Below are 25,020 nucleotides of genomic sequence, written 5' to 3' on the forward strand. Positions count from 1 at the left end.
TGGGGTTGCACAGAGTCGACATGGTTGAGTGACTGAAGTCCTATAGGCTTGTACTATCTCCTTTTTTCTAAAAAATCACTGAAGCTTCTCCTATCCTTTACATCTGGCATGTATAGAGTTACCTAATCTGCCTTTGTGAATATCCGACCATGGCATATCCCAGCCACGGAGATGGACGGATGTCTTGCATCCTCTTTGTCTCTTCCCTTCCTCATCTCATGTATTCAGCCAGAAGCAGCAGCTGATAATGACTGCATTTAAAATGTTTCTTGAATCTGTCCCTTGGCCCTCATCCCTGGGCAGTGGCCCATGCCCACCTGGTCTAGCACAAGTCTCCTCCTTGCTCTTCCTGCTTCAGCCCCTCCCGTCTCACCCGTCCCCAGGATGCTCCCAGATGACCCATCCGGTACGTTGCTTTCCTTGTGTCCCTCACTGTTCTGGATCCCTCGTTGAGCCCCCACTGCCTCGCTTTCATGGCTCTTCACTGTCTGGCTCCAGTCTTGTTTCTCTGCAGAGTAGTTCAAATCAGCCAGAGTGGTTTGCTCTTTCACATGTACCTCCCCCTTCCTTAACTTCCAGCAGCACATTTGTCCAACCCTGCCTGACCTCCTCTTGTAAGTGTCAAATGCCACATCTTTCCAAAACCACCTCCATCCCTTGGGGCAGGGTAAGACTTCAGTCACCAGACCCTGGGATCTCTCCCTCCCTCCTGTGAGATTTCCCAAAACACTCATTGTCTGAATATGTCACCAGGGCACCTGACAGTTGCCCACTGTGTCATGGTGCCTAAGCTGGGTTTCCCAAAATCAAGACGGTAAAGTCCGTTGTGACTGGAAGCATGCTTCTCCTTGCTGAGGCTCAAGGTTGGGGAACTGAATGGAGCCATGCCCTTTCTTGTAAATCAGCCCATCTCCTGTACAAACATTAATTGAGCATCTACTATGTTCTAGGTACTATTCTGAACACTAAGAGTGCATCTGAGGAGACAGGTTCTTGCCCTCAAGGAACTTACGGTCTAATAAGAAAACAGATAAATACATTTTAGAAAGTATGAGTGTTTTGTAGGGCAAGTATAAGGTGCTCTTAATAGGGGCACCTTACCATGGCTAAGGGTTTCCCAGTTGGCTCAAGTGGTAATGAATCCACCTGCCAATTCAGGTGACACTGGTTTGATCCCTGGGTCAGGAAGATCCCCTGGAGAAGGAAATGGCAACCCACTCCAGTGTTCTTGTCTGGGAAATCCCATGACCAGAGGAGCCTGGCAGACTACAGTCCGCAGAGTCACAAAAGAGTGGGACAGGACTTATTAACTAAACCACCGCCACCACAACTGTGGCTGAAATGCCAGGGAAGGCTTCTCTGAGACAGTAAATTTTATTTTTTACTTTAGTTTTTACAAGTCTCAATTTTTTATTATTGGGGGTTTCCCAGGTGGCATAGTTGGTAAAGAATCCTAGAATCAACAAAAAATAACATTTCAATAAATATAATCAGAACAAACAAAATGTAGGGGAAAAGAAAATAAAAACTATATTACCTAAGGAAGTAAATGTTAGTCTGGGGCCTGAAGAGATTTATCCAGGTGAAGAGGAGGGAAAGAACATACCAGGCAGAGTACATATGAAGGCTCAGAAGTGACACAGAATGTAGCACATTTAAAGGACTTTTATTTGAAGATAAAAGTCACACATGGCTCTGGTTGGCATGGAGAGTGTAAAGGAGACAGGTCGGGGGAAGGGCTGGGAGGGATAAGCAGGGCCACGTGGGTTGGACCCCAGAGGAGCTGGGATGGATGGTGTGGCCTTGGTGAAGAGAGGGTGAGATTTGTTAGGGGAGGAAGCTACACATACAGGGCCATATCAGGGGGCATGGAAAGAGGACTAGATGACAGGCAGGGAATGGTGAACTGGCTGGCAGAACTCGGAAGACCACGGAAGCGTTCCAATCACTGGAACCTGCCCTGTGACCTAGCTGGTGGTCAGGAATTCCGAAAGCTCTGTAGAGTCTACCAGGCCAAGCATGGCATGATAAAAGCCATGAGAGAGGTGTGTATAAAGCCCTGTGTTGGAGCGAGGTGGTTCAAGAAAGGCTTCCTGGGTCTGATGGGCTTTGGAAGGGGACTCCTAGTGCTGGGTGGGTGGGCTCAGGACAGTATTCTCTTTCTTGCCAGCGTCCAGTGCTCAACCCATGATCTAATGGCCTCTGGCTCTGGGGCCCATGGTGGCCGTTGTTTCTGGAGGAAGTACCCCTTCTATAGCAGGACCGCTCCTTGGGAGAACTGGGAGGGCAAAGACCACATCCTCGACATTTATTTCCTACCCAGGCTCTACCAACCTCCGCAAATAGCTACTTTCTCTCCAAGGCAGTTGGATCAACTTGTCCAAACATGCGTCGCCAATAAGTGGGTCTGAATTGAGGTCTTTGTCTACTGTAGCACCTTTCCCACCATCCAAAATAATTTTGTTATAATCTACAAAATAAATTTTCATTTATATTTATTGCTTCCCAAAGAAGAAAGCAGATGTAAAATGATTGGTTCTAACACCATCTCACAGAAACTCTGCTTCTTTCTCTTCCCCTTATAGAGGATTTTGTTTAATTAATTCGAATTTGTTGTAAGACATTATAACACACATTTGGGATACATCAGTGAAATAGGAGCCAGGGTAAAGACTCTGCTCAAGCTTACAATTTAGCAGACAAGACAAACGGAAGGCATAATGAGTAAGTTACATTGTTTGCTAGCAAAGGTGATGAATGCTACAGACAAAGAACAAGAAGGGGAACCAAACAGAGGTTTTTTATTCTCACAAGTCAATTTAACTTAGTGGGCAGGAGGATAGATAGAATGAGAAGCAAGGGAGACAAGGAGCAGGGCTTCTGTTTTTTTTCCTGTTTTTAAAAAATATGGATGTAAGTATTTTTTTTTTCTATTGAGGTATATGAGGTTGATTTATAATCTTACACTGATTTCAGGCGTATAACATAGTGATTCAAAAAATGTTAGATTATACCCCATTTAAAATTTTTATGAAATATTGGCTAATTCCTTGTGTTGTACAATATATCCTTGTAGCTTATTTATTTCATTTTTTTACAAGAAGACAACTTTTTTAATTGAGGTCTAGTTGATTAATAATATAGTTTCAGGTGAACAACAGTGATTCAAAAACTGTATAGATTACACTCCACTTATATTTCTTATAAAATATCGACTATATTCCTTCCTTGTGCTATACAATATATCCTTGTAGCTTTCTTATTTTATATGTGGTAGTTTGTATAGAAAAACTCTTAATCTTCTCTGTTTATTATGCCCTTACCCCTTTCCTCTCCCCATTGATAACCACTGGTTTGTTCTCTATATCTGTAAGTTGATTTCTGTTTTGTTATATTCAGTCATTTATTTTAGTTTTTAGATGATAACACACAGTATTTGTCTTTCTCTGTCTGACTTATTTCACTAAGCATAGTATCCTCTCGGAGAAGGCAATGAGACCCCACTCCAGTACTCTTGCCTGGAAAATCCCATGGACAGAGGAGCCTGGAAGGCTGAAGTCCATGGGGTCGCTGAGGGTCGGACACGACTGAGCGACTTCACTTTCACTTTTCACTTTCATGCATTGGAGAAGGAAATGGCAGCCCACTCCAGCGTTCTTGCCTGGAGAATCCCAGGGACCGGGGAGGCTGGTAGGCTGCCGTCTATGGGTTCGCACAGAGTTGGACACAACTGAAGTGACTTAGCAGCAGCAGTACCCTCTAGTTCTAGCCATGGCAAAACTTCCTTTCTTTTTTATGGCTGAGCAGTATTCCTATTTCATTGTGTATATAAGCCACATCTTTTTTATCCATTCATCTGTTGATGGGCACTTAGGTTGGTTCCGTATCTTGGATCTTCTAAATAATGCTGCTATGAACATTGGAGTGCATGTATACTTTCAAATTAGTGTTTTGTTTTCTTCAGATGTATACCCAGGAGTGTGATTGCTGAATTATACAGTAGTTCTATTTTTAGTCTTTTGTGGAATCTCCATACAGCTTTACATAGTGGTTGCAGGACAGGGCTTCTGTTTTTCATGATAAACCCTTGTCCCTGGCTGGAATTTTAAACTAACTACATGTGTATTAGTTTGATAAAAATAAAAGTTAAATTCAAATAGTGCTGTAATTATATTGGTATGTGAGGGTGGCAGGGTGAGTTAAGTTCTCTGTTGCCACAGCAGAAAACAGGAAAAAGGTTTCTAAAGTTAATAAAACAAGAAATAGAACTACAGGCATATCATTTAGCAATGTAAAGAAAACTTCTAAAAAATCAGAATTCAAAGCAGAAACAGCTAAAGAGTGAAAAGTCATTTCTTCCAGGGGAGAAATGACTTGAAGGTAGGAACATGTAGGATACAGTAGATAGGGGACTCTTGCTTTTTATCATATGCCTTTCTGTATGTTTGGAAAATCCCATGGACGGAGAAGCCTGGTGGGCTGCAGTCCATGGGGTTGCGAAGAGTCAGACACAACTGAGCGACTTCACTTTCACTTTTCACTTTCATGCATTGGAGAAGGAAATGGCAACCCACTCCAGTGTTCTTGTCTGGAGAATCCCAGGGATGGGGGAGCCTGGTAGCCTGCCATCTATGGGGTTGCACAGAGTTGGACACAACTGAAGCGACTTAGCAGCTGTATGTTTGGATTTTTAAAATCATAGGCATGTGTTACTTTCACGATTAAAAATAGACCCCATATTCTACTGAGTCCTGGGAGGTCTGGAGAGGGGTGTGTTGGGGGTTTTTGTAGGGAGTGAGAGGGTGGGAAAGTAGGTAAGTCTTCCCCCCATTCATGCAAATCCACTTTCTCTGATTTGTTTTATGTCTCTGACTTTTATGCAAGGTTTCTTTTGAACAAAGGTTTCTGCCAGTGAAATTGGATTGAACTCCTTTTGGCTCTCATGATTAATGATGCTTTATAAGCACCCATTACCCTTTATGCTCCTGCCTATTTACTTCTCTAAAGAACTTCCATCACTTAGAAGCCTTGCAGTCTTCCCCCCAGTTGGCTACAGTTGGAAGTAATTGGTGAATTTGTTGCCAGTGTGGAGGTGAGACCCTGCAGTCAGTCCTTCGATAATTGCTCCTGCAGAGGGCCTTTGGAACCATTCTCAGAACAGGGGTTCTTTGGGAATTCTGCCGGGCTTCCAGCTTGGTGGCTGTCATCATGACAGGAATGCACTGCAGCTAAGAATCCCAGTATCAGCAGTTTCTCTTGGGGTAGCTGTGAATTCTTATGGAAACTTGCCTCCCACTCCACTTCCTGTAAAAGAAAAAGGAAGAGAGAAAAAGAAAGAGAGAGAGACATGGAGACTATGAATGAAGAAACGGTGGCAACCTCCCATTTGCTTAGTCACCTCCTAGTGACTCCACTTCCAGACAAGTGTCACTGTCTGCCTGCTCTGGTACTATTTTTAGAGTAGGTCCCTTTCATTCATGTTTCCAGGGCCTTTGCAGTCATCCTTGATACTACCTTGCAGCTGCTTTCCTGAGTCTGAAGTTCCAAAGGTTCTGTGTTTCTAGGAACCTTTCATGCCTTCATGCCTTTTCACACGGTGTTCCTTCATCCACTGTCTGGGGATATGATAGTAATCTTTGAAGTCCAAGCCCAAATGTCATGTAGTTGGGAAACTTTTTCTGGACCTCAGTTTCTAAAGAAACCATCTCTGCCTCAATACTTATCATGGAGACTTGTCATCACTTGATTAGAGTTTGGGGCCCTTGTGGGGTTGAAAACATCCCATGGTCATCTTTCTGTCTGGTATACAGTGGGTTGTTTTTTTTTTTTTTTAGCATCTGTTCAGTGAATTAAATAAAGCATGCTGGCTATTTTTTTCTGTGCTTTAGGAAAACTTGCTTGGCCTGGAAGAAACGTTACTGTGGGAGGATCTTTAGCAAGCATCTCCATAAATCTTTTCCTGTTGTCCTCTTGAAAGACCAGATTTGAAAGAGTAGGTGGTATCAAGAGATAGCCTCCTATACTTGGAGGGATTTTGTCTGGGGAAGAAAATTGTTGCCACCAATTTACACATCAGAGAACAGAGGCCCAGAGAGACTGAGACTTGCTGGTGATCATACAGTGAACAGCAGAAGCCGGAGGTTGAAACCCATGTCATCTGACTCCAGGGACATGGTTTCCTACCACACACTTCCTTGTAGTCTCCACAGTGTGCTCTGAAATGACACCATTTAAGACTTCACAGACCACAATTTCCCCTCAAGCCTGCATGCAGTTGTCTTCTTTCCAGACCTAAGTGCTGAGAATCTCCATCCCCCTCCTGCTTTTTCTTCCTTGCCCTGAGATTAGGCAGCTCTTTCTCTGTCTCTTCTGCAGTCTGCAGGACTTCGTCTTCCTCTCATCTCTTTCCAGGTAGCATGATTTCCAAATTTTTCCGCTGGTTTCTTTTTCTGGCTGTGGTCCTTTTGGGGGAGACTTTCCAATGCAGCCGAAGATTAGAGGATGATAACACTGAATTAGTTAGTGGATCTCCTTTGATGTTATTTTGTGGGCAAACTCATTAATTTATGACAAAAAACATCAAAGAGCTAGGCTCTTGCATAGGGGCTGGTTTGTCCCCAGGCAGCTGGGTAATAATGATCAGTCAGATTAAATCTCAGCATCTTCTCCTTCCTCCAGAGTTAAAGTCCAAGTGACTGGAGTGTGGGAACATCCCATTCTGTAGGATTCCATTGCAGCCTCGAGTCAGTACTATAGGAAGCTCTGCTCACTCCGAAAATGGGTCTCTCTCCATAGCTTCCACTTTGATGCCTCTAAGCCTGAGGTCTGTCAAGACTGTGATAACAACCCTGGAGGCAATGTAGTAATAAAAGGCTGAGGCTGTTACTGTCTTTTTCTAGTCAGAGGAGCTGGATATTAGAAGGGATCATTCATCCTTGCATGGATGAATTCAAGGTTCTGTACAGAGTCCTAGTCCTGTAATTTCACTGGTAAGGAGAACTCTCCTTGGGCTCTACAGGAGAGTGCCAGCACCGCGCTTGGCACACAGCAAACTCTTCATACATAATGGTTGAATGTACTTGTTTAGAAATGTTGTGATGCATGCGGGTCTCAGCTAGTAGAAGAGGAATAAGGTGTAGAGCTCAGGTCTTAACTTGCACCACAAAACCTCCTAGTCTACTTATACCGGTAGCCTGTACTGTGATTCTTCCATCGTATTTGTGATGGGAAATTGTCTGTGCTCCTTTCCAAAGCCACCCCCTCCGTGTTTGCCCATTCTCTGCTGACCTCTTAAGGGCTTGCTTCTGCTATTAACCCTCTTTTTTCAGAGCCATCAGTGTTTCCTCTCTGGTAGATTATTCCTGTCAGCAAACCCCAGACTCTAACGTCTCCAATTTAAAAGAACCTCCTTTGCTCCTTCCTCTCCCTCAAGCCACCGTACTACTTGTCACTCTCCTTTACAGCAGAATGACTAAAGGAGTTGTCCACACTCCCAGTATCTCTGCTTCCTCTCCTCCATTCTGACTCTCAAACCCATTTTAATCAGAATCTCATCTCCATGCTCCACTGAAACAGCCCTTATCAAGATTACCAGTGACCTTCTTGCCGCCAGGTCCAATGGTTATTTCTCAGTCTTCATGTTATTCTAATGTTATTCCATATGCGAGCAGCACTCAATGCAGCAGGTAAGACTCTGTTACCAGGTTTCTTACTTGGCTCCAGGATACCACTCTCCTTCAGGTCTCCTTCTACTTCACTGGCCACTCTTAGAATCCTTTGTCTTCCCAACCTGTAAGTAATAAAGTACCAGGACTGATTCTTAATTTTTTTCTAGCTTTACCCATTTCTTAGATAATTTCATCTAGACCCATGGTTTTAAATACCATTCACATATTGATGATTCCTGAAATTTTTATTTCGAACCCTCTACCTCTTTCCTGAATGCCAACTGCGTATTTTACTAAGATGTATAACATGCATACAGACTTCAAACCTAAACCAAGGGGACTTCCCTGGTGAGTCCAGTGGTTGAGAGTCCACCTTGCAATGCAGGAGATGCGAGTTCAGTCCCTGGTCAGAGAACTGGGGTCTGACATGCCACAGAGCATCTAAGCCAGTGTGCCACAACTAGGGAATCCATGCACCACAACGAAAGGTCTCAGGTTATGCAATGAAGATCCCTCAAGCTGCACCTAAGACCTAATGCAGCCAAATAATAAATATTAAAAATACCCTGAATCAACTAAACACATCCAAACTCTGTATTCCCCATCCTTGCTCAGCCCTTAGTCTTCCTCCCTCAGTAAATAACAACTCCTTTGTTTCAGGGGCTGAGACTTCAAAACTTGGAATCATCTTTAACTTATTTCATGTTGCAACCTCAGTCTATCCACAGGTCCTTTCAGCATTACCTCCAAGTTATAAATATCTAGAGTCTGGTCACTTCTCACCATCTCCACTGTTACTCCCCTAATCTCAGCCACCACCATATCTTGCCTGGATAACTCTAACAGCCTCCTAATTGGCCTCATTGCTTCTGTTCTTGCATCTCTGCCAACCCTAGCATCTAGAGCAATCTATTAAAAACTGCAATTAGATAATACCACGCCTCTACTCTAAATCTTTAAGGATTGCCATCCCACTTTCTGAATGGAATCCAAAATCCTCATGAGGGCCAACAAGTCATATAAAACCTGGCTCCTGCTCCCTTTCTGGTTTCAGCTTCTGTCTCTCTTTCCTTTGCCCCCTCCAGTCTAGCTACACTGGTCTCCCTGCTATTTGAACATGCCAAGCCCACTCCTGCCTCAGAGCCCTCATACTCTGTCCTCTAAGCTTTGTCAACTTTCTCAGATAACTGCATGCTAAATTCTCTCACTTCCTTCAGGCCTCTGCCCAAATGTCACCTTAACAAAAAGGTGCCCTTTTTGTTCTATTTGCCCTATTTTTTCTAAAATACCCTCTACCCCCATCTCTATCTCATTACCGTGCTTTACTTTTCTTCCTATTGTTGATTACAACTTGAGATATTTGATGCTCTTTGCTAATCCATTATTGATCATTCCCCTATTAATATAAGTTTCAGTAAGTACAAAATCTTCGTGCATTTAGTCATCCCTGTATCCCAATCTCCTAGAAAAATGCCTGGTACATAGTAGGTGTTCAACAAATATACATAGAATGCACTCATCCAGGTGTGTTATCTTCAAGGGAAGAGAGTGGTTTTCAGATGGCTGTCTAATTAATATGATCAAAACCAAGTGTAAGGAACTGGGAGAGGTATACATGGAGATCATCAGATGTGTGTTTGTTTATTACCAGAGACCACCATGGGATTCACAGATATTTTCAGGTTGTTGTTCAGTGCCAAATCATTTGCAAAGCTATAGGTGAAATGAAACATCTGCCTTTAATTTCTTTGGCAATGTCCTTATCCTTGGGGACTCAGTGTTTTTATCTGTGAAATAGGCAATTGGAGATGTGGTTACTGTTTTGCTAATTTATAGGCTACACAATGCTGGAAGGAGACAGTACAGATAAGGGGATCAACCACACGAGCCCTGGAGCTTGACTGCCTTGTTTGAATCTTGCCTCTGTTCCTCACAGGCCATGTGACCTCCAGTAACTTACTCAGTTTCCTCATTTGTAAAGTAGAAATAATAAAAGGCATTTAATTCAAAGAATAATTATGAGGATTATATAAGATAATACATGTAGAGTATGTAGAATATGGTCTGGCACATCATAAGTGCTTAACAAATGTTAGCTATTAAACATGAGATGCTCTGAGGGGTCATTGCTATTAATGTCTTTTAGGGGCAATAAGGTATCCTAGAATATAAGATGATATGGAACTTTTTAAAGTGTGATAATAATATTGTGATTAGATAGGAGAATGCCCTTATTTGTAGGAGATACATGGTGAAGTACTTAAGAATAAACCCTCACTTACTTTCTAATAATCTAGCCAATTATATCTCTATGTTTCTGTATCTATCAAGCAAATGTGACAAAATGCTAACGATTGGTGAAGCTAGGTGGATAGTACAGTTCATTGTACTAACCTTTCAAAGTTTCTGTATGTTTGAAATTTTTAAAATAAAAGGTTGAGGAAAAAGAAAGAGCCCTAGAAATAATCTAGTGAAGTTCAATACTCAGTTTACAGAAAGAAGACCAGATGTGAAGTGCTTACTTAAGGTCATACTGCCTGAGCCAGGACCCAGGTCTCCTGGCTAACTGTGTGTGTTAACCCTCAGGCAACTGTGAGTTGCAGAGGAGTATTCCCAGCTTTCTCTCAGAGACCAAGGGAAGTATATGGGTGTATAAAAGGGCACCTGTGTTGGTGCTTCATTTTTGTTTATTATGCAAATAGATAGGTTATCTGGTTGGAAGGTGTGATGTTGAAAAATGTGAAAGAGGCGCCAGAGCCAGACCTGCCATCCTTAAAGGGTGGGCATACCAGTTTGGCACCATCTGCTTGTGGTTTTTAAGTGTGGTGATGGTGTGTGTGTGTAAACTCTGGGATTTCAGAGGAGAGAGGGAAGACTAGGGTTGGGGTCAGAGCCAGGAAAAGCAGCAAGGAGAGCCTGGCTTCAGTCTGGCGCTCCCTGAAAGCAGGGACCCCAGGGTATTTCTGGGGATGAAACAAGGGCACGTATTTAAAGAAAGGAAACGATTATCTGTGGTCTGCAGCATCCTCCTCTAGCTGATAGGTTTCGTGACAGTGAAAAGGACAGAGGGGAGAGGAAGGAATGTACATGCAGGCCTCGAGAGGGGGCCACAGAGAAGAAACGTAAGAGAAAAAAGAGAAAAACAAAAACATAAGAGGCAGCCTGGGCCATGGTGGGGGAGGGGTTGGGAAGAGGGGTGTTGGAACGGTAAAGGCAGCCGCACCTGGGGGCCTGCGAACGAGTCTAGGACCGTCAGCCTTGGCAAGCTGGAATGTCTTGTCCCAGAATGGTCCTACCTCTCTTTCCTCCTAGTCTGGAAGCCCTGGGAGGCCTCGGCAGTGAGCGCAGAGCTCCTGGCGCTCTTATTAGGGGGAAGGACAGGCAGGAGAGGCGGGGCCTCCAGGCCCGGCGGGAGCGGAGCCTCTGGCCGCGGGCGGGGCTCCTCTCCGGCGGGCGGGCGCCGGAGTCTGGGGGCCTCCGCTTCCCGCTCCCGATCTGCGGAGGCGCCTGGCCCCTCCTACCCCCTCCCCGCCGCCCCCACGCCCGCCGCCGCTGTCAAAGATAACCAGGCCGTTGCCTGCAGGAGCAGCGGCAACTAGCGATCGGGCCCTGAAGAGCCTCGGGTGCGGCCTCGCCTCTCCGGCCCGGAGCTCTTATCAGCACCGCGGACAGCACAGTGATCGTCTCCAGGACCTAAGCGCCCGCCGGCCCACCCGCCCATAGGCGCTCGGGTCCGCGACGTTCGCATCAGCACCGCGGACAGCGCCCGGGCCCGGGTCTTGTCGCCGTCAACCCACCTGCTCCCGGAGTCAGCAGCGCCAACATCTCTCCTCGACGGGGCCCGCAGCGGGCTCGGAGCAGTCAGCGCCCCCGGAACATGGCCACTGAGGTAGGCGGCGAGCACCGGCCCGCAGTCAATGCCTGACTGCTGTGGGAAGAGATCGCTTCTAGGGGCGGGAAAGGGTGGAATGGGGTTGGATGAGGGGGCTGGGGTAAGATGGGATGGGGTGGCTTTCCCCGATCAGGTGCGCAGGGAGGGCGTAGCGGGGAGGTGGAATGGCAGGGTGGAAGAAAGGGGCTCCTCATTGGAGCTCCTTTGACCCCTGGCGTGTCAATCTTCCTCATCTGAGTCCCGAAGCTGTCTGCACCACTTGTTGGCACTAGCGCCAGGGTTGTTCCGGGGCTTCAGCTGGGGTTTCCCCTTCTCACGGACTGCAAGTCCTGAAACCACTTCCCTAGAGGGTTGGAGACGAGCCTGAGCCTGTTTTAGGGAGGGAAGGCGGCTGGCTGCTGTTGCTATGCGATGCAGCCATCTAGCTTCTGATCCCAAAAGTCTGGCAGAGAGATGACAGAGCTACCCTCACATCCGCATTTCCTCCACGGAGGCGGGGCGTGGGGGGCAGGAGGAGACAAAGAATCCTCAGGTCAAAACCCCAAATAGTTGGTTTCAATGATCTGCCTGCACCAGTTCAATTTTGCATATGACCCTTTCTCGCTTCTTCACCCCTTTTGAGTTCCCTGTACCAGAAGATCACATTTCTCGTGTCTGGTGGGAGGAGCCGCCTTCTTCAGGGTGTGCCTATAGGTGTGTCACTTTCAAGGGGCTTGAAAGCTGAACCAAGGACCTATGGACTGAGGGCAGGATCTATGTCTAGTGCTTACGAGATTAGGAATTACCTTCTCTACCCCTCATTTCACAAGGGAAATGGGGCTCTTTATATTCCCACTTTTATAAGTGGTAGAGCTAATACATGAAGAAGAGGATCTATTTAATAGTCACAGCTTGTCAGCACCAGAGCTGGAAGTTTCTTCTTTAAATTTGGGAGTGGAACCCAGGACACCAGATTTCCCCTGTTCTGATGTTGACTTTTTTGGTGGTGTTTCCCCATTTCCAGCCCAGCTGGAACAGAAGCCCGGGGGACAGCAAAGGCTTTTGAATGATGCAAGGCAGTGCCTCTGGGCATCCTGCTGATCAGTGCAACATCACTGCCAAGTGTTGCTGTTGTTATTCTTCTGTTGTTGCCACCACGGAATGAGATGCAGTTGCTTGACATCACGCAGCTTTCTGACAAGGCACAGGGTTAAGTAGGAGAGCTCGTCACCTAGGGCCCAGTGAGGGGCAAGTCCTGAGCAGACTCATGGAGCTTGGTTTCTAGGGTGGAGGTATGCAGAGTGTTCAGAGAGTGCCAAAGATACTGAGAAGGGGTGGGGGGTGGAAAACAAAGGGGAGATGGCTAAGGAGCTGGTCACCTTCCAGACAAGGCTGCCAGACTGCAGTAAAGAGGCTGCTGCTGTTGGGCAGGAAGGGGAGAGTTCAGCCACTCAGGCACAGTTGGGCCAGCAGTGTGGGCATAGAAGGTGTCCACATCTGTGATGAGATCTGACAGATTCCAAGAGGCCCATTTGTCCCAGCAAATCTCCCTCTCCATTCTGCTATGGTTCACAGATTCCAACCAGCAAGCTTACATCTCTCAGTGGAGCCAGTGTTTCCAGGTGGCTGCTGTTAGCCTGGGAGAGGCTCTGCTCATAACGCTTCTGTGAACATAGCATTTTCTTGTGTACAAAGTGCTATCACATGCATGATCTCCTTTGAGCTTTAAAGCAACGCTGTGAAGTGGGCGAAGGTGGCGTCATTATCCCCAATTAACAGATGAGACAACTGAGGCTCAGAAGATTGCCTAATCCCTGTGAAGGAGCCAAGGAAAGCATCATTATCCCATTTTACAGATGATGCAACTGAAGTGCTGAGGCTTATCCAAGAAAATATGGCTTAAAAAGTGGCGGAGCCAGGAGAAGAACTTGAGCCTTCTGTCTCCATGGCCAGTGATTTTTTTGTTGCATCCAGTGTATTCAATTAGTCAGCTGTGTTGCCCAATAGACAGAAGAGGACTAGGGGTCTTTTGATGGTGAAGGATGCAAAGGAGTTCGGGAAGGGCTGGAGCATGGGGACTCAGGTACCCTGAATGGCCTGGCTGGCTCAGCTTGAGGGCAGAGGAATGGAGGCATGCCCAGAGGGGAGAGGGGCTGAGGACAAACATTGCCCATTTCCCGGCTGGGCCTTGGCTATACTCTGATGACGGCTTGGAGGGAGGAAGCCTTAGTTCTGCCAAGGCACAGGACGTCCACATTATCTGGGCTGCAGAGTGAGTCATTTTCCCCAGGCTGTTTTTACTGTTAGGATTGAGTTAAGATTACCAGGAAAAACCTGTTGGGAGAAAGAAAACCTCATGCCAAGCTCCCAGGGCCATTCCCTTAGGCTTCTGAATGGGAAGTCCTCAGCTCCAGTGGAAGATGTTTTGAGAAGAGAAGGGGGAGAAAGGGAGGGACGAGGAGGCAGGGAGAGTGGGATGGAGAGGGAAGAAGAAACAGAAGGAGAGAACTGAGAAAGGTTGGATATCTTTGGATCCCTGGATGGAAGGCATGGAGACTGGATCTTTTATACTCCCTAATTTCTGTTTAGGAGTGAACATTAGGGGAAGGGTGTATGTGTGAGGACCCCAGAGGAGGGATAAAGCCTTCTGAGCTGTACACTGACCTCATTTAGAAAACTGTAATAAGCCCATTTCCTTCATGACAAACCTCTGTGAATGTGTGTCATGGGATCAGGGTCTGCCCTGGAAACCAGTCCAAATGGCCAAGGACAACTGGGAAATGCCTGGCTGGGAGGAACTTCTCCAAGTGGTGAAGTTTGGCCCCTAAGAGATTTTAAAATGCACCCAAGTAGCATTAGGGTCTTCCCTGGTGGCTCAGGGGTAAAGAATCCACCTGCCAATGGAGGAGACGTGAGTTTGATCCCTGGGTTGGGAAGACCCGCTGAAGAAGGAAATGGCAACCCACTCCAGAATACTTTCTTGGGAAATCCCCATGAACAGAGGAATCTGGTGGGCTACAGTCCATGGGGTTGCTAAGAATCCGACACAACTTAGAGACTAACCAATGACAACAAAGTAGATTATCCAAGAGGGGCATTGAAGGTTTGATCTCTGAGGTATGGGATCAACAAGCAGCAGACAATGGGGTCGCACAGATTCGGACGCACTGACGTGACTTAGCAGCAGCAGCAGACAATGGGCCGGGGCTCTGGTGCAGTCTGAGAAGGAAGGAGGCCCTGTGCCCAGGTTTCCATCCTGAGGCCCAACCTGCTGCCTGTGATTCACCATCCTCACTCCTCCTCCACACCCCAGCCAGGGAGCGTGGTGTTGGCTCATCATCTGAGTCTTCTGATTCTTGAGTTGAGTCTCAGATGTGTCCTCAGGAATTAGCTGGTTTTTAATGAGGCTGGAGATGTGGGCCAGATGGGGCCTCCGCCTGGGAGTGCTCACCTGCACTGCGGTGCTTGCTCCTTTGCTCCTTGGAGTCCTCCACGTTGACTCCATCAGGTGTACAGACCCTAGATGTGAGACTGGGGGTACCTACTCTCCTGGCAGTCTCCTCTTCCTGCCACACTATAGTTTGAAAATTGGTGTCCGCAGATCTTACTGCTGATTTTCTTTCTTCTTCGTGCAATGCCTCTTGGTCCTGTCTTTACTCAGGTGCCAGCAGCAGGGGGATGGTGAGGAGAGAGAGGGGAGAGTTCAGGAAGGGGAAAGGCACATGAGAAGCCCACGTTTCTGCATCATTTAGGAAACCCGAGGAGTGCTGCCCAGGGATGGAGAGCATCATGGATCTATGGATCTTGACTGAAAACTCCTGTCAGCTTTCTGAAAGCTAAGTAGCTGGCAAGTGGCTTGGTCTCTGGCTCTAGCTCTGGCCCAAGGGGCCCCACCCTGGGATTTTAGTTCAGAGGTCCTAAGCTGGCAGCTTTAGGAATGAATCTAGTTTATAGATGTGCCTTATTTGGTCTGCTCAATGCTTATAAATTTAAAAAATTCATTGGAAACATTTAAAAATCTGGATATCTGATATTAAGGAAATCTGAATTTATGGCTTCTCTTAAAAAATCAGAATTGTGGCAACCTGGGCACATATTCTCACATGGCAATGATCAGCTGCTTTCTTGAGATAGCACATGAGTTCTCTAATTAGTCACAAAACCCAATACTTTTGCTACCTGATGTGAAGAGCCGACTCATTAGAAAACCCTGATGCTGGGAAAGATTGAAAGCAGGAGGAGAAGGGGGTGACAGAGGACCAGATGGTTGGATGGCATCACTGACTCAATGGACATGGGTTTGAGCAAGCTCCGGGAGATGGTGAAGGACAGGAAAGCTTGGCGTGCTGCAGTTCATGGGGCCGCAAAGAGCTGGACAAGACGGAGCAACTGGACAACAACCAGCTGACTCACTTACATGCTTAGTCCCTGAAAACCTTTGCATTCCTAATCCCTTATAAGGCCTTAGAATGTCAGAGCTGGCAACAGCTTTAGTGATGATGTAGTTCCAACTTCTCAGTTTCAAGTTGAAGAAACAGAAGCCCAGAGAAGGGGAGACTTTCCCAGAATCATGTGGCCAGGACTGGCAGGCCAGTTTCCTGCTCCTTGGTCAGTGGGTTATCTACCCACCAGGGCTTTATGGCACTTCACAACCAAGCCACCATGGATGGAGAGACAGGAGACTCTGCCTTACCTTTGATCCTACTCTTTACCAACTGTAGATGATTTTATGATATGTGTGCTCTAAGTAGATCTGGGGAACTAGGGCTCTGGCATATAAAGTGTGTCTGATACCATCTTCTAGTAACTTCTCAAGACCCCACAAGCACTCTCCAGGTAGGGAAGAAGATCCCTAGTCACCCAAAGCCAGGATAGTGTTCTCAGGCTCAGGATATTGTTGGGTTTGGAAAGGGTATTGACCCTTCCTGCTCTGGCTACTTGAGAACCTGTGGATAAATGCCAAAAAGAAATGGGAATATATTATGCCAGGTAGTGCCCTAAAATCTTAAATGCTGTAATAAAATAGAGGTTTTTTTCTTGCTCAGGCCTGTGTTCCTGATCAGTCGGTGGCTCTCCTCCAAGCAGTGATTCAGGGACCCAGGTTCTCTACAGCCTGTGGTTCCAGTATCTTCAACACATGGCTCCCTTGGTTTCTGTGGACAGGGCAAGATCACAGAGGAGGGGTGGTCTTTATGAGCCAAGCCTATACATGACGTCCATCATTCCCACTCACATTCTATTCAGTCATGTGGCCACACTTAACTGAAAAGGAGGCTGAGAACTAATCTAGCTGTGTGCCTAAGAGGAAGGAGTCAACAGCTCCTTGTCTAGAGTCAACAGCTCACCAGTCACTAAGACATACACACCTTCATGGTGGTACACGGTGTGTTTGGGCACAGACAAAGGGGGATATTGGAAGGGAGGAAGCCGAGCCCATCTCAGAATGACTGAAGCACTGTTCTTTCCCTTTCTATTCTCACCATAATTTTTCTTAACTTAGACCCACTTTAGTTTTCCCCTGAACTACTACAAAGATAGTCATCCCTCCAACTGGCCCCCTAACCCAGTCATGCCTGCTTCAGTGCACCACTCACGAAGCTGCCAGAATGACCCTTCTGGGGCCAGGGGACTCCATCTTCAAGGTTGACAGGCTCATGTAGTTGGTTGAGAAGGGTGGAGGAAGGTCACAGGCCCTTTTCTTTTGAAAACACAATCATGTGAAACCTTAACTAAACAGAGCAGAAGCACTGATGAACTTATTTATGTTACCAAAGCATTCTTTATTTTTCAAAGTTATCATAGGATCCTGCTAAAAGTCAAGAGACTCTCAATTAAAACCTTGATTAGGAGCATCAAGGACTATTAAGACTATAGGAGCCCTTGTACATTATTTCATCTGATCACAATACTTTGGGATCACACTCTTAAATAGAGCAAAATCCACTTGGATTTAGGAAAATCTCATTTGCAGTCTCTGCTTTTGTACCATCCCAGGCCCTGGATCTGCTGCTCCTACTACCATACTGACAACCTTTTTCTTGTTACTTATTCTTCCCCAGTTCTTAAGCAAGTGTATCTTCTATCAGAAATCATCCCCTCCAGTAGAAACTTGTCAAACCCTTTGTGATCTACCCCTTGACTCCTCTATACTCTCTTCATCTACAGCTTTTATCTGATCTGCAAACCAGTCCATTCTTGCTGAAATCTGCCTCCAGTCATTGCAGCAGAACTTGTTCTCCGCTGTCTCTCTCACTTTGCACAGGCTTCTCCCTCTGGGTTGCCTTTTCTCCACCTGCCCCCCTACTCCCTGCCAACCCTCTACTACTGGTAGCTCCTTTATGACTCCGCACAGACCTCAGGAAGCCTTTTCTGAGCAAGCATTTCTGGGTAAGATGCTACTTCTCTGTAGCATTTATCACAGTCTGATTCATTATATATTTACTTGTCTTCCTCCCTGGAGCTCATGACTGTCTTTTGCTCAGCATCCCCAGAGCCTGGCAATAGTAGGGACTCAATAAATGAAAGCCGAGTGACTGAATGGATTCACCTTAATTACACAGGATGAACTGGCTGTGTTCAGTCTGCCTTTGGGGCTTGGGCTCCACATAGTTCTAATGTCTGACATATTTCACCCAATGGGTTGCTTGTCTCAAATGTGGGTGATAGAGGCTAGAAGTGCAAAAAAGAGGCTCTGTTCTTCTGTGGAATTGAGCCCACTCCCCGCCCCACCCCCAGACTCTACAGTCTGTGTCAATGCCAAGTCCTCAGGTGTGGACAAGGGACCAAAGTCCCTCCACTCCTTCCTGCCCGGGCAGGAGACTTCTTCAGTTTCTGGCCTTGGCCCACTTCATCCACAGATTTCTCTGGGGAATTTCGGTGTCTGTGGGCCCCCTTCATTCCTGTGATGAGAAGTGCTGGACATGGAAATGATCTGTGGTGTTTCTGACCTTGGTCATAACTTGGCCTGAACCCCAGTCTCCCTCTGAGTTCATGGGTACATCCTGTCTTCCTCTGCCCCATGTGCTCCCCTTCCCCAGTAAAGTGCTGTCAGCCCCACTTGAGGCGTCAGTCTTATTCAGTGCTGGGGTCTCCAAGCCAAGGCCTGACAAGTTGTGAATGTTTGAAACTTGCTGAATGAATGAGAGAGTGAAAGGCCCTTCCATGGGCATGTGTGCACGTGTGTGTGTGTGTGTGAAAGAGAGAGACCGAGAGAGAAGAGGATCTGGGTGAGCCATCAGGAAATGTTTTCCTTTCATTACAATTTGTTCCTGGCTTGGTGGGTGGTTCTAGAACCTCTTATTTTGGCTCAACTTTGGCCCTGCTTCAGGCTTTTCCAGGATGTTTCTGGGATAGCTGGAGGCATCCTCTGGGTAATCTTGATAGACTTGCTTCCCATGGCCTTCCTTGAACACTTGTAGGATGGACAACTTGTCCTGGTTTCCTGAAAACTTTCCTGGTTTTAGCTATGAAAGGCCCACACCCTAATAAACCACTCAGCCTTGGACAAACCTAGAAGGAAGATCACCTTGAGTTCATGTCTCCTGATCAATTCCCAAGGTCCACAATCTGCAGGAGCTCCGGCGAAGTGCCTCGCTGGCCACCAAGGTCTTTATCCAGAGAGACTACAGCGATGGGACCATCTGCCAGTTCCAGACCAAGTTCCCCCCAGAGCTGGACAGTCGGGTAAGGATGTCTTTCCCTAAATTTGGGACACAGAACATAATGGAACTGAGGGGCTTATTAGAATATTTATCTTTTTCTAGGATAAAAATAGTATAGGAAACAACTTGCTCAGCTGCTTCATGTGGAAGAACTAAAGCATTTTGCCTCACTGTTGCCTCCTAGAAAGTTGGAGCTGAAAAAAAAAAATTCAGAGATTTTCTAGTTCAGTGGTTCTCAAATTTCAGAGAATCACCTAGGGAGCTTGTCAAACAAACACGAATTCCTGAGTCTTATTGGATAATATCAGATGTCATCAGAGATGCTGACTCAGCTGCAGGATTAGGTTCAGGAATCTCTTTTTAGAAGCACTTCTCAACTCCAGCTGTGCATTAGAATTTCCTGGGGAGCTTAAAAGAATTCTGATGCTCAGACCACACCCAACATCAATCAAATCAGAGTGTCTGGGGCTGGGGCCCAGGTATCAGCATTGCTTTAAATTTTCCCAGATGGTTCCAATGTGCAGCTGGGCTGAGGATCTTAATTTTTAATGAGAAAGCCCCAGGCAATATGGCACCGGGTGAATATGGATCCCACTTAGAATCTCTGCTCTCCTAGTGCGGTGCTTCTCATGATTGGCTGCCCATTAGAACCACCTGGGAGCTTTTGAAAAAAATTGCAGGTGTCAGCTTCGGTAGACTAAGATAGTGGTGGTCTTTGCTGCTCTGAACCACCCTCCCCCTTCCCAGACCATTTGAATCAGAATCTCTTGGAGGCAAGACCTGGGTGTGCCTACATTTTAAAATCTCTTCGGGAGATTTTAGTGTGCACTAGAATTGAGAACCGCTAAGCCCTTGAACCAAAACTGTGGCCTGTGCACAGGCAACACCCTGTCTCCTGGAAACAGCATCTCAGGCTCCACCCTGGCTCTACTGATTCATAATCTGCATTTTAAGATCCCGAGGTTATTCATACATGCATTAAAGTTGGAGAAGCATTGCTCTAGTTCATCCTCTCCTTTAAGAGAGAAAGCTCAGGGACAGGAAGAGGAAGTGAGGTACCAAACTGACTGAGCGCCAGAAAGGCCTTGATGTCCGACTCTGCGTTTCCACAGGACTCTTGTTTCCTTATGCATCCATAGTGGATATAGATAGAACTGGGTGCTCAGGTTGGTCAGAGTCCTGGCAGGGAGAGCATAGAGAGCTGATCCACTGCAGAAAATGTTCACCTCTTGGATTTCATGAGAGTTTTCTGTTTTCAAGTGAGGACAAGTCGTCATTTTTGTTTCCATTTTATAGATGTGGAAACTGAGGCTAGAGTAGTTAAATCATTAGCTCAAGGTCATGCAGTTAGTTGATAGCCAAGTCTGGACTGGACCCCCAGGCTCCTGACTTCCTGTCAAGTGCTTATGGGCATCTCTCTGGTCTTGCCTGTGTGCCCCCAACCCCCCACATTGGTGAGGCCCCACCACGGCAACCACACTCCAGGGAGGCTGACCTGGGTCCTGCTCCCTGTCTCTCTCTCCCTCCAGATTGAGCGGCAGCTCTTTGAGGAGACCGTGAAGACCCTCAACAGCTTCTACGCGGAGGCCGAGAAGATTGGGGGCAGCTCTTACCTCGAGGGCTGCCTGGCCTGTGCCACGGCCTACTTCATCTTCCTCTGCATGGAGACCCACTATGAGAAGGTGGCTATTCCCCCACGGCCCCACATTCCCTCCCCCCTGGGGCTCCGGTGCCTCAGCCTCAGCCTCAGCCTCAATGGGCCCCTCTCCTCACAGGTTCTCAAGAAGATCTCCCGCTACATTCAGGAGCAGAATGAGAAGGTCTTTGCCCCCCGAGGCCTCCTACTTACAGACCCCGTGGAGCGTGGGATGAGAGTTGTATCCTTTCTGGCTGTTTCATTCGAAGGCACCCAGCTGCAGCCAGCGGAAGCCCCGGGGAGGCTGCCAGGAAGCTGGACCACCCTAGGGGACTCTGCTCAGGGATTTCTTGGGGTTCCCCATATCCCTGATCATTGACCTTCCTCTCCCACCATAAGTTAGTGCTATTTGTAAATTTAGGCTTTGCTTTTATTAAGCTGCATTTAATCAGTGCGTGTGTGCGTGCTAAGTCACTTCAGTCATGTCCGACTCTTTGCAACTCTATGTACTGGAGCCTGCCAGGCTCCTCTGTCCAGGGGATTCTCCAGGCAAGAATACTGGAGTGGGTTGCCATGCCCTTTCACAGGGGTCTTCCCGACCCAGGGATTGAAACTGCATCTCTTACATCTTCTGCATTGGCAGGCGGGTTCTTTACCACTAGTGCCACCTGGGAAGCCTGCATTTAACCAGTGGTTAATATCAATACATGCCAGATGTCACAGTAAGTGCTTTGAAAATATGAATTCCTGTACTTCTCATAAGACCCCTGTAAAATGGGTAACTCTTCTTATTGCCTTTGTAGTGGACCCTGACTCAGAGCCGCCCAGCCAGCGACCACCAGAGCCAAGATCTGAGCCCAGGCCCACTCTTCACTGCCCTTGCATTTAACCCTCATTGAAGCCTATGTGGTAGGTCCCCTTGTACCCCTTTCACAGATGAGAAGATGGAAGTCTTGGTGGGAGACTGGCCCTCGAGTGTGTTATAGGTCTACCCACTCCTCCTGATCAAGGTATACATACATCCCGCCCACCCCCGGTCAGCAGCAGATAGTAGAATTCTTAAAAATAACATTTACTGGTAAAGAAAACACAAATCCCAGGGAATCTCATGCTTACAAAGCCCAAGGAGAGGCGCTTCCTGTCATTGAGCCTTTACTATGTGCCAGGTATTGTGTTTAGTCCTTTACATGCTTATTTCATTTAATTCTTTCAATAACTCCAAGATTCTATCATTATCACCATTTTACAGATCAGATAACAGATGGTAACAAGTGAGGTGATTGGTCAAAAGTCACATAGCTGAGATTGGGTATGGGGACATTTGAACTCAGGACAGCCAAGTCCTCACACCTGTTCAATCACACCCACTAAATTGGGTACATCACGTGCTGGGATACAAAGATTAGACTCGCTAGAATTTTAGCGCCGGGTCCTGGCTGTGCGCAGGCGCCTTTGAGCCGAGCCAGCGCAGGTGAGAGGAGGGGTTTGGGTGTGGCTCTCAGGCGTCCGCGTCCTGCCCGTCTGGTAAGCAGCAGCAGCCTGGCCTCGCGCTTCCCTGCTGACCTCCATCAGCCGGTTCCCTTCGGCTTGCACCCTTCCTTAACGCCCGCCCAGATCGAGATCTCCATCTACGAGGACCGGTGCAGCAGCGGCAGCTCGAGCAGCGGTAGCAGCAGCGGCAGCGGCAGCAGCAGTGGTGGGGGCGGTGGGGCGGGGGGCCGGTGACTGGCCGAGAGTCCCTGCAGGGAGGTGTACGGCTGGACTGAGGGCCTCGCAGACCTGAGGCGGCTGCGCTACCAGAGCACCCGCTTCTGAATCATTCTCTGGGCCCATCTCCTGCCCAGGGCGGGATGGAGGGTGACCCGCCCAGTGTCGCCCGCGGGCCATCAGCTGGCGCCCCTTGCCCACTGGCAGGACGGTCCACTTCCTGACTTGGCTTTTATCCGACGGGGCTGGTCTGGGTCACACGGAGGCAGGTCTTCCACGGGGTGGGGGTGGGGGTGGGGACAACACTGATTGGACAAACCCCTTTCTTCCGCAGCTTCCCTCCCGACACCCCCTGAAAAGGATCCAAGCCCGTCAAATAGAGAATTCCCATCCTGCATGGTACTTGACTCCAAATCCCACATCCACCAGGACTCCCTTCCTCGGGGTCCCACGCCCCGAGGCTGTCTCCCAGTGTGTATGCTTTCTGACGCCACCATAGGGCCTCTGCCTGTCTGTGATCCTGCCTCCACTGATTCAAGGTCTGGGGAGACAGGAGTGGTCAGCCCCCTCCTGACCTCTTCTAGACTCCTGGCATCCCTGTCCTCCACCCAGAGCCTGGAGGTCATCTTGGACTCTCTCAGAAGTGTCCAGCTACTGCGACTTGGCAGGCCAGGTGCTGGTGGAGGTGGGGCACATGGCCTGGCCTCTGGAAGGTTGTATGGGGGTCCGGAGAGATGCTTCATGGAGAGATGTAGCCTTGGGGGGCTTGAACCTCCAAAACGGGAGCCAACTTCCTGAGATAAGAACGTGCCTGTGTGTGAGAGTGAGTGTGTGTGCGGGCAGGCACATGTGTATGTGCACATATGTGTGTGCCCTGTGTGCACCAATGCACCTGTGTGTAGGTATGTGTGAGGACAGGTGTGTGCATGAGTGCACTGTGAGTGCCTGTGTGTGACTGCCCTCGTGTGTGTGTACACACGTGTGCATACAGGTGTGTGAATGCACTTGTATGTTGCCCTTGGCTACTGGGCCGATGTCTGCCCCTCTCTGCATCTTGTCTTATCTTTGTGCGCCATGGTCTGGCTGCTTCCCTGGGTGGGTCCAGCCTGTCCTCTTGTAAATAAATGTCCTAACATCCCTTGTCTCTTGCTTGGCTGCCAGCTAGGCTCTTCTTCTTGGTCTCTCCCCCACTGGCATGTTTCTCCCCACCTTCTGACTGTACTGTATACATTCTAACAAAAGCATTGGGGTTCTAGGAGAGTGGAGCCAACCTTCCAGGGCCTTCTGTGCCCCACTTCAGGTCCCCCATAACAAGGCAACAGGGCCCTGGACACTGCGTACTCAGGGGGTCTCCAAGGCTGTGTGAGACGTCCTTGGAAGGCCAAAGAGGCTGCCAATCTGCAGGGGAAAAGGCAAATTTCTTTCTTGAAAGAGGGGTGTCCAGCCGGTGAGGCCCTGACTGCCGAGGCCCAGCAGCCCCTCCCTGGTGTCTGGAGATGGACAGAAGCAGGCTGCCTGTCTTGGCCGGCAGGAGGTCCAAGGGATATGAAGACCAGTCACTGCAGGTAGCTTTCTGGAACCAAAGAGGGGCCTGACTTTCTTTGGATGCAGGAGGAGTATATAGGAAGGGTTCAGAGAGCTGGTGAGGGTGGCCCAGCCCCTGAGCCTCAGTGGGTCCTGGTCCAAGTGTTCCCTGGGTGAGCTGCAGCCCACTGATCTCCACCACAGTCCCCTTCCCTCTGAACCCGGCCTGTGCCCACCCTGGCCCTCCGCATGGCTGTGGCCGACCTGTGGGGTGAATGATGCATCTCCCGTGAGATGGCTGGGCGCTGGCCGTGCGGTGGCCTTTCATCTTATTATTTCTTTTTCCAATAAAAGGACTTGCCCAGCTTGAGGCTCTCTGCTGCTTCTCTCCCCCCTCAGCAATGGGGGGCCAGATCTATGCCCCAGGATCACGGCGACGGGATGCTTAGTGACCCACTCACCTCCTGCTGAGGAGACAGGGCCAAGTGTGTTTCTGAAGAGGCAGCACCCGGACATGGAAGAATGGACAATGTCTTCTTTGAGTTTGTAGTCTGGTGGGGAGGCAGACATTCCTCATCTCTAATCTGGAGCTTTTATTTGGCCCTCGGATCCTTAGGTGGGGGGAACAGGTTGAACTGAAACCAGGTCAAAATCAAGTCATGAATTAATTAGATAAATATCTATGTCTTGAGCTCATATCTGTTAGGGGTTGGATCATACAGGTCACTCCGTTCTAAAGAAAAGTATGTGGGTGTTGGAATCTAGCAGAGGTGTGTCTTGGCTCTTATAAAACTAAATAACATGTAATGAGTACTCAGTGTGTGCCAGATACTTTGCTAAACCCGTAGGGCACAGGTGTGGGAGGCGATTTAAAGATCATCTGAATGAAGCAGAATGGAGGTCCAGAGAGGGTGAATGACTTGTCTCTGGTCACACAGCTGGTTGACGATAGCG

The 25,020-nt window shown here is 47.9% G+C and overlaps 1 protein-coding gene and 1 long non-coding RNA gene across 12 annotated transcripts in view; one reads left to right on the forward strand and one right to left on the reverse strand.

The window, feature by feature from the left end:
* GOLGA7B (golgin A7 family member B) overlaps nt 1-24,432 on the forward strand; it is a 40,598-nt gene extending 16,166 nt beyond the window's left edge. The window contains exons 2-7 of one of the 10 annotated variants that reach the window (XM_086379487.1): nt 11,251-11,556; nt 19,096-19,221; nt 20,729-20,881; nt 20,975-21,076; nt 22,450-22,501; nt 22,877-24,432. In XM_086379487.1, the coding sequence (XP_086235613.1) occupies nt 11,545-11,556; nt 19,096-19,221; nt 20,729-20,881; nt 20,975-21,076; nt 22,450-22,501; nt 22,877-23,340 (909 nt within the window). In that variant the 5' untranslated portion in view covers nt 11,251-11,544 and the 3' untranslated portion in view covers nt 23,341-24,432. Of the gene's footprint in view, nt 1-11,250; nt 11,557-13,555; nt 13,622-19,095; nt 19,222-19,778; nt 20,459-20,728; nt 20,882-20,974; nt 21,077-21,663; nt 21,745-22,449; nt 22,502-22,876 lie in introns of those variants that run through there. The other 9 variants (XR_015155887.1, XM_086379486.1, XM_086379496.1 and 6 more) reach the window with 9 other exon arrangements.
* On the reverse strand, nt 1,373-11,068 carry LOC147344140 (uncharacterized). 2 transcript variants are annotated; one of them, XR_015155888.1, is made up of 3 exons: nt 10,891-11,068; nt 7,599-7,789; nt 1,373-5,304 (listed from the first exon to the last, which is right to left on the reverse strand). It is a non-coding gene; the product is annotated as an uncharacterized LOC147344140 (long non-coding RNA). The 2 variants fall into 2 exon arrangements; XR_015155889.1 differs by having other exon boundaries at nt 7,592-7,789.
* Nucleotides 24,433-25,020: the final 588 nt, after the last annotated feature.

Source organism: Bos grunniens, chromosome 26 (genome assembly GCF_055505025.1).
Source record: "Bos grunniens cultivar Pamir isolate PY7600 chromosome 26, Bosgru_T2T1.0, whole genome shotgun sequence".
NCBI classification, from domain to species: Eukaryota; Metazoa; Chordata; class Mammalia; order Artiodactyla; family Bovidae; genus Bos; species Bos grunniens.